The sequence below is a fragment of the Bombus impatiens genome, unplaced genomic scaffold, assembly GCF_000188095.3.
Source record: "Bombus impatiens unplaced genomic scaffold, BIMP_2.2 scf_2222, whole genome shotgun sequence".
Lineage (NCBI taxonomy): Eukaryota > Metazoa > Arthropoda > Insecta > Hymenoptera > Apidae > Bombus > Bombus impatiens.
The window spans coordinates 975,849-987,801 of NT_178641.1; the positions used below are offsets into that span (position 1 = coordinate 975,849).

Consider the following 11,953-nt stretch of genomic DNA (forward strand, 5'->3'; position numbering starts at 1 on the left):
CGTGATTACAAAGAGTAAGGGTTAAAAGGGTTGTAAATAAAATCAAAATTACGATAGAAAGGTCACAAATTGTACATATTCTGCGATGGGGGATGGTCACCTTAAGGATAATGCGCTTGGGATACGAAAAGTTCATCGTGAAAACATGTCGAAATGCGACTGATAACAATAAGGCGCTTATATTTAGGTGAATAGATATTTGTTAAGAGACGTGTTGCTAGTTTACTATCGATTGCACACTGAAAGTATGTACTTAAGTATATCTGTTAAAAAGTTTTATCAAAATGCCGGGAAAAATGTTATTTATTAATCGTAAGATATCAATACGCCGACATCTATATCTATACACACATCTATATACATACGTGTAGTATAAAATATATTTATAAGTGTTTAGCAATTAATTTTCAATAGGAATAATATGCATTGTGTGTCATTAACGATTAAATTTCATTCTTAATATATCGATATTTAGCTTGTGCATTGATTTATTAATTATCGTTGTACGATATTACGAATGAAATATTGTGCATTGATCAAAATGATTGTTCAATTTCCAGTACATGTATAGAGTATTTCTTTTCTTCTTATGGATATATATATATATATATATCGTTTATGTAAAAGATACAATTTTACCTCATTTCATCGCTTTACATTTCAATTACTAGATATAATATATATATAAACAATTTATTAATAAAAACAAAAAGCCTATGATTCTAAAATCATGTATATGTGAATAAACAAGTAAAAGTATTTAGTATAAAGTAATGATCATACTTTTGTGTTATTCTATTTTTATTATTAATTATTAACTACGAATACTGGATGTAAAAGTAAAATTTGTCAGATAAGAAAACGTTATGTAATAAATAAAATACAAAAAGAAGACAAAGAAACTACAACAATAAAGTTCTTCGACAAAAGAGATCTAATTGTTATGTCCCAGTCCCTCCGTACAACCACTGGAAGCGTTTGAAAAATTCTTCTCTGAAAATATCAGAAATCTTCGTTAATCAAATTAAAATTGAAAATAATGCTGATTGTATTTTTTGATTCATGGGGAATCCATTTCCTTATAAGAAATATTATAAATTGAATGCCGCTTCCAATTGAATGTTTAAAACTGCTATCTATCTGGTATAACCACGTGTTGTGGCAGGACCGTGGTTGTAAGTAGTAACTTATGATCTTGTGACAGTGATAAATTCAATTTGAGAGTTTTTATGGCATCAATAATATTAGCTAGCTGCTAAATTTGATCGGATTATAATCATAAAGTTCATGTAGATGTGTACATTTCACGGTAATGTTAAAAAGTAATATTGTATTATCATATTGACAAAACATTACAATATAACCTATAATTCGCCGGTTACACTGTTTATTTGTAGTTTATAAATTACTATTGTAGTATAAATTACTTTGTTGATTATAATATGCAAGTTAAATATATACTATAGTTATTTATCATTATATTTATATGTCTTTATTGTTGTATTTACATAATTTCTATTTCTGTACTATTTACATAATTTCATTTAATAATTATAGATGCTTAAATGTCAGGAACCAACATCTGCATTTGCAATGTATGCTATGAAACGTAAAAATGCAGAATTATCATCAAATTCAAAGAGATTAAAGAGAAAACACAGTCTTCCAGAAAAACGAGTAGGTTTAAAAAATGATGCACATTTGAAAATACGAAGAAAGGCAAAACAAGCACCTGTGCATAAAAGTGATCAAGAGATAAATAAGATTCCAAGAACAATAAATAAAATTCAAAATGTAAATGGAAAGAATAATCTAATATCTAAAAAGACTAATTCTTTTGTGTCTTCTAAGAAAAATAAATCAATTCAAAAACCAATACATAAAGGAGATAAAAAAATGGCTATAATTCCTAGTTCAAAGAAAATTGAATCAAAAAAAAAATTAAGAAATTCTGTTTTAATGGTAAAAAGCGGTGTTGCAAAAATGAAACAGATTAAACAGAAGCAACAGAAACAAATTAAAAGCAAAATATTAATAAAAAAGAATACTCGAAAGACTGCTTATGCCAATTGTAACATAACTGAAGAAAATCATGAGAATCCACTAATAACGAGTCGCTCGATGTTTGAATGGTTAATACATCCTATGAAAGTAGAAGATTTTTTTGAGTAAGTTAAAAATAGTTACAAATTATACGTACTTGTAATTAACAATAATTAATAAGTTAATGAGTGATATACCATTTCTTTTTCCAGAAATAATTGGGAAAAAACACCTGTCCATGTAAAGAGAAATTTTCATAAGTATTATAAATTGCTTATGTCTACTCCAATGTTGGATAAAATATTAAGGGAATCTCATATTTTATTTACAAAAAATATTGATATTACCTCGTATGAAAATGATGTAAGAGAAACGCATAATCCTGTTGGCCGTGCAATTCCAAGCGTTGTTTGGGACTATTATATGAATGGATGTTCTGTTAGAATGTTAAATCCACAAACATACATACCAAAGTTACATTCCTTAAATGGTATTTTTTATGAAGAGAATATTTATAACATAAACATTTTTTTATATAAACATATGGAACATAACTTCTCAGGTCTATAATGAAAGATATTTATTACTTTCAGCCACGCTACAAGAATTTTTTGGCTGCTTTGTTGGTGCAAATTCCTATTTAACACCCCCTAATAGCCAAGGTTTTGCTCCACATTATGACGATATTGAAGCCTTTATATTACAAATTGAAGGTAAAAAGAGATGGAGATTGTACAAACCACGGAATGAAAATGAATATTTGCCAAGGTATTCCTCGAAGAATTTCTCACAATCTGAAATTGGTGAACCTATATTAGATACAGTTGTAAATGCAGGAGATTTGTTATATTTTCCACGAGGAACGATTCATCAAGGTGAAACTATTGACAATACACATAGTCTCCATATTACATTAAGTGTTTACCAAAAAAACAGTTGGGGTGACTTTTTGGAGAAGTTACTTCCAAATGCATTAACAACTGCTATAGAAGCAGATAGTGAATTTCGAAAGGGATTACCTATTGATTACCTAAGACAATGTGGATTTGCATATTCTGATATTCAGAACAATGCCAAGGATGAGTTCAAGGAAAGAATAAAACATTTATTTAATAAATTAATAGAATATATTGACATAGATAAAGCTGCAGATTTAATGGCAAAAAATCATATTCATGATTGTTTACCACCTATTATTTCTGAAAGTGAACAGGAATGCTCTGCTGTTCAAGATGGCGAAAAGATGATTGAAAATGGAATTGTTGAAAACAGGGTAGAGATAGAACCTGATACTAGAATTCGATTATTAAGGTCTCATTGTATAAGGTAATTTGAGTTATTCCCTAATCTTTTAGAATTATAAGTTAATTGTTTGTAAGTTTAATATTTGAAAATTTTGATTGATTTTGCATTAAAAAATCATACAATTATGACGTTAAATTTCGAAAATTTATACTGGAACAAAACTACTATTCAAAAGTTTTATTTCTTATTATTAGGTTAATTAAAGAGGATGAGACATTTAGGATATATTATTCGAGTGAAAATTCTAAAGAATATCACGAGTATGAACCACAATTTTTAGAAGTTGGTGAAGAATTTGTACCTGCTATACGAGATATGATATTGCGATATCCTGACTTTATACGCGTAGAAGATTTGCCAATTGATAGTGAAGATAATAAGGTAAACAGAAAACTATATAAATCATTTCAGAGTAGCATCATAATACAGGAGAGTCTCTGGCATTTTAACTAGTAGAGACAATTATGTTCAAATTTGAAAGGCTCAACTGTACATAGAATGTTTTCTATTATTTCTATTCAACAAATAATTTAATATCTTAAATTATTTTTATTTAACAGATACAGATAGTTAAAGATCTTTGGGAAAAATGTCTTCTTGTAACAGAAAATCCATTATGTATTTTGGAATAATCACATATTTTAAATAATATGTACAAAAATCAATAAAAAAATAAATACTAAAGCTCAAAGATTCATAAAAGTATTACTGCTATCGTAATTTTGATATATGTGTATAAAAAAGGTATGTTTATATTACAATTTTTTAAATATTTGTATATTTATACAATATTACAATCATATAACATAATAATTAAAGTAACCATAACAATTTTTAACGAAAATAGAATTAATATATCGAGTATTTCTTAATCAAAAAAATAACAATATTTGACGAGTCATTACATGGTATGTATGGAAAAATTTGATTATTTATTATTGTAGTATACAGGATGATTTTTTAATTACCTGAAATAAATAATATACTGTTTTGCAGATTAAAATGGATTGTATTAAAAATTACAGTTTTTGTACATTTTAGTTGAAGACAATTGTTACAAATCAATTAATTAGAAAGAAACAAAAGGTCTTGTTTTTCGTATGTTTTTGACATAAATTTATATGTTATACAGGATTCTATTAATTATTTCATCGGCCAAAGGCGTTGTACTAGATGTGCTTTTAATTCTCCAATTTGTTATTCCGTTTTGCTTGAGCAATATGATCTCTTTGTCTTCCAAGTACATACTCAATATATCCAAGGTATCCATCATGATCTAAGTCATCTTCCCTCAGTACTCTGTCTACAAGTTCTTTATAACAAAAATAATTATTACATTTTCAGTATTTCATATCTTAATTTCTATATTTCTATTACGAAATTTGTTCTAATTCGAATACATAATTGTGGATATACGCACCTATGATCCAAGGCAAATCATCTTCGTAATCCATGGTTCTGGTATCTTCACTCGAACTTTCACGTTCAGTATTGGCGAGTCTGTTCTCGTGAAACGTATGTTGAATCGCATAGAGAATTTCTAATCCATCCAATTTAGCATTATTGTCGATATCGTGAACTCTGAATGAAAATTTAGATATAAAAATAATTTTTGATACTTAAAAAAGAAAGAAAATACGAATAAATTTGCTAGTCAATAAAAATATTTAATTTACGAGAGATAACCGAGCATATTTCCTTTAGGAAATTCTTCACAATAATGACTGATAACGATATTACTAAGATGTGCAAATTATTTACTGTAGCACTGAAAATATAATATATTATTAGTATTACAGACGTACTTGAAGTAATGGAATTCGATTTCTTGTTCAGTCATGTTCGAAAAGTCCAATTGATCCGCCATTGATCCTATGTCTTCTTTTAAGTGGCTGAAATTTTAATCCTTATATTTTGAGCTTTCGCAGTGGTAAGAACTATATAAAAATTATACAAATATGGATAAGGTAAATAATACTGGAAATGCGCAAAATAATTGACGATAAAAATAATGTTTGTTGATTATTGCAATATTAAATTCTAAAAATGCAAAATTGTTAGAAGTTTAAAACTAGAGTAAAGATAAAACAATAACAAAGTGAAAAAACGAACACATACTTAAATAAAATTATGATACTCAAGTAAATGAGTTAAGTGTTAACTAACGTAGCATCCTGTAGTAGTTGTGCATCTTGCGTTATTTTAACATCTTTCTGGGGGACATAATGGTGATGAGAGACAGGACTTCGTGGATGATGAGGTCCACGTAAACCATCACAAAATCCGACGAATAAACCGATCAGAATTGTAGGTATCATTTGTTTGTCTGTAACAGTTTAATAAAGAGTTCTTCGTAATCATTATACATATTTTTTTTATTAAGGTGATCGAGATCCTCACGAGAGGATTATTATCAGTATGTTATACTTTATCAAACAGATTACAATTACAATTATGTGTAATGCACTATTTCCTTAAATTGCTGGTATATGTGTGTTATGTATTCGACAAAAATTTTAAACAACGCGCGAAAACCGAGGAAATATGTGACACTGCGTGATATTTTTTACAATGGTCAACAACAATAGGACCTGCTGAGACACTCTGATCGTCTATGTTGCCGTGACATTGCACACTGCCACTTGTAGGGGTTGAACACCCCTTGGCTAGCGACAGATGGACGGTAGAGGGGGTTCTAGTAATTATTATGCGATTACCCACAAGCCCATTGATTTAGATTGGACCCCGGGGGGTACAGCGTACGATGCTCTGGGCCCGTCTTCAAATTTGCTACACATCACTCGTCAGGAACTTTGCGATCGGTTAAACCCCTATGAGACGTGTACACTAAAAGTCTATGCATTCCGCCTTTCTTCTTCTAGTTTAGTCTCCGATAAATAAAATTTAATGCGGCTAAAATAATATCTCTCTGTTATATTAAATTTATCGTTTCTTTAAGGACTGGATTTATCAAAATGGTCGTTTATAATACTTATGAGTGTTAAAATAATCAGATTTTGTATGAAGGTTTATTACGAAAAGTTTTGAAGCGAATGAAATTAATTGAAATTTTTGAAACATCTAAAAGTACAGGCGATATCATCATACCAGTATTATAGTCATTTGCAAAGAGCGTCAACAGGAAAGAAGGAGCAAACAAAAGTGTCGTTTTCAGTCATGTTTGCACTCAAACTGAACACTCGAAGATTTGTGTAGAGAACAAACGAAGATAGGTGTTAAAAGACACGCGAGATTGACAGGAAATCCAGGGTACTTAGAAATCAATTTTATATAGGCTTACGGTGGTCGAGTGAAAATGCATATGTTGAGGGGGCCTCGAGGGGCTTTTGATGCAAGTGGACCCCCCCGGGGTATACACCCCAGTTGGAACAGTACACCCTCGATTCCCTCCCCGCGCTTTGGTGTCGAAATCTATAAATAATTTATATCATTTGGTCCATTCACTGAAAGAGCCCATATGTACCTGTGTCGCCTTACAGGGGACCTGTGACCGCTCCAGATTTTTTCCGCAGAATATCGTTCAGATCAAGAACCTCAAATATTCAAATATATTATGTCGCTATACAATGTACTTCGATACAAGTAACATATGCACTATTGGAAAATTCTATTGCATTGTTCAAATATTAAATGAGCCGCTCAGAAGTCGTACTAATCAAGTCCATAAGCTGAAAAGTAAAGAAAAATGATGTCATTAACGCGTATTATTTTTAAAACACGCTCTAAAATTTATGCTTATATACTAATATAATTTTCGTACGATTTTGTTACATCATAATGGTAGAATAATAATACAGAACGTAGTAATTACTTGTCAGTACATAATTTTTACTTGTCATTCATATATGTAATTAAATCTTAACATCTTGTTAAAGACGAGCAAATGTTCGGATACTTTCGAGCGATAATGTATATTTTTAAAAACCCGCCCTCTAGCTTTTAAGATTCAGCATCCGTGACTATCGAAACGTAATCTCGAATCGAAGAAGTAGAAGTCAACCCCTATTTTAGCTCGGATCAGGTTATTCTAACCTAACCTTAATTTGAGACGAGACCAAATGAATATTCTCTTCTACTTAAATCGTATGAATTTAATACGCGTAATTAAATTAATAAGTAGAACGTGCTCTTTACCTGGATTTGCCGTGGACTATCTATCAGTTATTGGCCTACGAATATAGGTCGAACTTTCGTTCGATTTTTCTCGGTCGATCTTTTCGACAATGTTTTCAACTGGGTTGTCACTTCCGTAAAGCGCGTGACATTTATCGACGTTCTTTATGGAGTTTGCGTATTTGAAGAGTTGCTCGCTACCGTTTTTCCTTAGAGCGGGTTATTTTACTTTTGAACTTTATGGAAAATATCTTTCGGAAACAAGGATCCAATGCATATTAAAGATTGAAGAGTCACTACCCCTGCGTGTGAACAGTCCTAACCCTCAAATGGTATCGTTGGAATATGCGCGATTACAGTAACGTGGGTTATAAGTTAAGTTCAGTCTTCTTTTATTTTATGAAGTTCTATTTTATGAAGTTTTACTTTATGAATTAAAGTTTCTATTACACTATGATAAACTACCTTGTTTCGAAATCATACAAATTTATGCGTTCTATCATTACTCGGTCCTCAGTGGATCGACTCTTTAAGAACTCAATAAATTTTAAGAAAATACGTTAAACTGGGATGAAATAGTTTGTTTTATTTCATCATTTTAATGCACAAATTATTGTCTATACAATACAATCAACCTTCATCTTGTAGGTAAAAAATTGTTTTGTAATTTTATTTTCTGATTCTTGTTTTTTTATGTATTTTAATATTTTGATTGTAGATCACGTAATTTATTGCTCTTTTATCGTATATTTTATATATTTAAGTAAACATATATATATATGTATATAGTATACATAAGTATGTTGCATTACATATATAATATATGATACTTAAAATTTAAAAGCTCTTCTAATTTAGATTTTTAATTCAAATTTTTGCATTCAATTAATATATTTAATATACTTTAATTATTTTTCTTTTGTTAGAAGAAAATAATTATTATTTTCACTCTGGAGTTGAAAAAATGAAGCTCTCAGTTGATTAAAGCCGATATTCTTTACCACATAGTCGGTATTAAAAATAAAATACATTTTGAAAAATATTTTTTAACTGTTCATTGTCGATATATTTTACATTGTGTTCGATGCACTTTTCCTGTATAAATTACATTATACTTTGGTTTTCTATGATGGCTCATTTTTTCCTAAAATTGTGAGATGCGGCAAAATCCATCAAGATAAAAAATTGGCTGAAAATGAAGGTATAGACATCTCTTATTCGTTTTTTTTTTTTTTAACTAACCGATTATTTCATTAAGTTCCTAATGATAAAATAGCAGAATGCTGATATTTCATCGTCAAACTATTGTCAAGCTAACCTTTAGATATTATGGTTTGTCGATTGTAACGAATAATTGACTGTTCAGATACTTTCGTGATTCACTGTACATATATGTGAAAATTTATGTTCAGGTGCAGCGATAGAAAGGTGACCGCGAAGTCAATTCTAAAGATAATTAAAAGTAAATGCCCATGGGATCGATACATAGAAACATGCTTTAACGAATTGCAAGTTCAAAGAGACAATTAAAAACAGGTGAATCAAAAACGAGCTATAATATAGACACGTATATAATATATATATATATATATATATATATATATATATAATATGTACATGTGTAGTTGAACGACAGTTCAGAAAATAAAGGACCGTGCGTTCGGTTTGCGCCGACGCGGACAAAATAGAGGCAGAAAAGGTGAGCGAAAAAAGGGAGAAAAATGAGAAGATGAACGGAATAGAGAATCGGTGGAATACAGTGGAGAGAGGGTGGAAAAGCGAAAATATGGCTAACGTGTTCAAAGGAAAGGTGGAGGAACGGGCGGAGGGTGAACGAGCAAAGGAAAATGGAGGAAGGGGAAAACACAGGGAGAGAAAAGTATGCGAAAACAGGGAATAGAGAGGAAAACAGAGAATTAGACGTTACGTGTGCAAGGATCAAAGTTAAAAAGATGAAAAAAGAAAATGGCAAAAAGGGAACGAAATAGAGAGCGTCGGGAGGAAAAAAAGGAGAAAGGACGTTCACGAGTTAGGAACAGAGAACGAAGGAGAATAGGTATGGTATACATGTACGAAGAGAGGCAAGGAAAGAGAACGAGAGAGAAATTGCGGGAGGAATGAAGAGGAAAGGGTGCGTGTACGGGTATGAGTGTATGTATGTTTGTATGTGTGTGAAGAGAGAAGACGAGGGAGAGAGAAGCAAGGTACACGGATGGGTCTCTGGTTGCCATGGTGACCACCGTCGCCTAAAGCTATGCTTTTATTGATTCCAAGCCGCAAACAATGTACAGGAGTGGATGTTTCGCTCTGTTCTCTCTCTATCCGTCTGGATAGTGAGGTATTAACGTACCCCGAAATACCGATACCCATGGGCACGTGCCCCAGAAAAGCAGGGTCACACGAAGAGTCCTTCGATTAATTTGCAGAGAACAGCGACTGAATGTATCTTCTCGTTCGGCTTGTACGTTTTAAGTCCTATCTAAGCGCGTACGAATAATCACAACGTTCTTGTTACAAAAACGCCACGAGAATATCGCTACGGAAGAACAGTTCTTTAAAACGAGGACCAACGATCTGTCGTAGGACTGTTTGCTCGTGGTACACCGAAAAACCAAATCTTTTCTCTTTATCCGTAACCACCTATTCAAAATCGAATCAATAACAACGAGTGGATCAACTGATGCGAAAGTCAGATCGCGATTGAGTTTTCTACCCGATTACAACGAACAGGACCTCCTATCGTGATATCTAGATGAACGGTATACCGCCTAGGGAATGCGTTCCGTCTGTGCGACGAGCCTCTGTCTCCTTTACAACTTGCAAAATATTACGTAAAGGAGTATCTATTTGTCAATATTTTATTTTCTATTCTGGTTATCACATTTTGCGTAATTAGATTATTTAAGGTAACACGTTTAAGGTAAATTTTAGTATAAAATGTGTACTAGTAGTTTATACTAATTTTACTTTTGTCATATAACGATAAAATTTAATTATTTAACGATCAAAACTAGTTTAATCAAGACTAAACTGATTCGATCGTTGTCGCCGAAGCATAATTTCGCGTATTTTCGAAACACGATGTAAACGTAATTCCAAATTTCTTCGATAGAATATCTTTAAGTATTTACGTCGCTTTTTTTAGAATTCACGTGCTAGAAATATTCGGTAGAAACTTAGGGATTAAGTTTCCATGTTTCTTCATAACTTTCCAGATTACTTCCGCGAATGATTTGAAAGCCGCTTGGAACGTGCTTGCTAGTTTAAACGTAATACTATTTAAAGCTTAATTAAATGTCAGGACGAAGTTAATTAAAGATTTAAAAAGTCGTTCAGAAGGTATCTACTCCCATTGACTACATAAATATTAAGTTGTACTTCAACTTCTAATGAATTTCCATTTTTTGCTTTGTTACGCATCAACACTTTATTTAAATTCAAACTGCTCGTTATCTGAAATTTCCTCTAGAGAATAACATTTTGTTTGTAATAATTGCATCAGTTTAAAATATATAAAACGCTTTGAAAATGGATATACTATAATTTCCTTGTAATTCGTCCAGCTGACTTTAATTATAAAGCTACGATTAATGGGAAAGTACTTACCGTACTATTTTATTCAGGTCGTTTGAAAGTAATTTCGTGACAAATTTAACGTATCATTACTTTTCATTTCAGTTTCGCCCATTTTCGATCCATTAAGATTCGATTTGCAACATCATTTTTAATTTTATACATTATGTCATTAGTTAATTACAATTACGAAATGAAACGATAAAAAGCTGTTAATTATCTAATTTAAAGAAGTCCTCTTTCTTTAAATATCAAATTTCCAGCGTCGTTTGAAATAGTCCTGATTCGACGTCTGATACTTACGAACCCCTGTTCTAATATTTATGAGAACGAGTACATGTACTTAAATCAACGAAATTGCGTTAGAAAAGTCTCACAACTTCTCCACCTTCTAAATTATAAATTATTTTCTATAAATTATTTTTGTTTTTTTATAGAACGTATTCGTCCCGTTACTTTTCTCATCCTCAGTTAAATACTCGTTTTAATCTATTTCATCTTTCAGTTCACTGAGAACACAATGGAAGCCGGAAGAAGAGACAAAGAAAGAAAAAGGAGAAGAGTACGAGAGAAAGAGAGAGAGAGAGAGAGAGAGAAAAAGAGAGATTCTCCTCTTGCCGCCACAGAGCAAGAGAGAGAGGTAAGCTGTTCAGCCGTGTATTTTCGATAATTATTCGACAGTCGATTTGCGTGCGGATGCAGCGTTGGGTGATACGCGGAATAGAGGGTGGTTGCAGAGGGTGGCAGCAACATGGGGTGCGGGCGGCGGCGCGGGAGGGGGGCAGAGGATTTCGAGAGTCGCGTTCAACCATCCGGAAGCTATGAATATATTATTTGACGGGCAGTTTCGGTAGTCTCCGATCGGATGGAGCATCGATCATGGCTGGCGCATCCCTTT

General features: G+C 31.8%; 2 protein-coding genes across 8 annotated transcripts; one reads left to right on the forward strand and one right to left on the reverse strand.

Moving 5' to 3' along the window:
• Positions 1 to 1,039: 1,039 nt before the first annotated feature.
• On the forward strand, positions 1,040 to 4,039 carry LOC100749187 (ribosomal oxygenase 1). 2 transcript variants are annotated; one of them, XM_012393258.3, is made up of 6 exons: positions 1,040 to 1,175; positions 1,558 to 2,168; positions 2,256 to 2,533; positions 2,637 to 3,369; positions 3,543 to 3,729; positions 3,909 to 3,980. In XM_012393258.3, the coding sequence occupies exons 2-6, from the start codon at positions 1,558 to 1,560 to the stop codon at positions 3,978 to 3,980; spliced, it is 1,881 nt and encodes a 626-aa protein (XP_012248681.1). In that variant the 5' UTR covers positions 1,040 to 1,175. The 2 variants fall into 2 exon arrangements, with proteins under 2 accessions (XP_012248681.1, XP_012248680.1); XM_012393257.3 differs by having other exon boundaries at positions 1,129 to 1,309; positions 3,909 to 4,039.
• Positions 4,040 to 4,336: 297 nt separating this feature from the next.
• LOC100749308 (multiple coagulation factor deficiency protein 2 homolog) lies at positions 4,337 to 7,660 on the reverse strand. Of its 6 annotated transcripts, none has more exons than XM_024371945.2 (7): positions 7,504 to 7,660; positions 6,847 to 7,037; positions 6,650 to 6,780; positions 5,515 to 5,674; positions 5,154 to 5,240; positions 4,769 to 4,929; positions 4,337 to 4,660 (listed from the first exon to the last, which is right to left on the reverse strand). In XM_024371945.2, exons 4-7 carry the CDS (start codon positions 5,664 to 5,666, stop codon positions 4,530 to 4,532), a joined length of 531 nt encoding a protein of 176 aa, XP_024227713.1. In that variant the 5' UTR covers positions 5,667 to 5,674; positions 6,650 to 6,780; positions 6,847 to 7,037; positions 7,504 to 7,660; the 3' UTR covers positions 4,337 to 4,529. The 6 variants fall into 6 exon arrangements, with proteins under 6 accessions (XP_024227713.1, XP_024227712.1, XP_003494512.1 ...); XM_024371944.2 differs by having other exon boundaries at positions 6,833 to 7,037; XM_003494464.4 differs by lacking the exon at positions 6,650 to 6,780 and having other exon boundaries at positions 6,833 to 7,037.
• Between the last annotated feature and the right edge of the window lie 4,293 nt (positions 7,661 to 11,953).

Coding starts and splice junctions, on each gene's coding strand:
- LOC100749187 (XM_012393258.3), top strand. CDS start 1,558: ATGCTTAAATGTCAGGAACCAACATCTGCATTTGCAATGTATGCTATG. Junction 2,169..2,255: donor AAAGTAGAAGATTTTTTTGA/GTAAGTTAAAAA, acceptor TTCTTTTTCCAG/AAATAATTGGGAAAAAACAC. Junction 2,534..2,636: donor AAAGTTACATTCCTTAAATG/GTATTTTTTATG, acceptor TATTACTTTCAG/CCACGCTACAAGAATTTTTT.
- LOC100749308 (XM_024371945.2), bottom strand. CDS start 5,666: ATGATACCTACAATTCTGATCGGTTTATTCGTCGGATTTTGTGATGGT. Junction 5,241..5,514: donor CAACTACTACAGGATGCTAC/GTTAGTTAACAC, acceptor TTAAAATTTCAG/CCACTTAAAAGAAGACATAG. Junction 4,661..4,768: donor TGATTTGCCTTGGATCATAG/GTGCGTATATCC, acceptor TTTGTTATAAAG/AACTTGTAGACAGAGTACTG.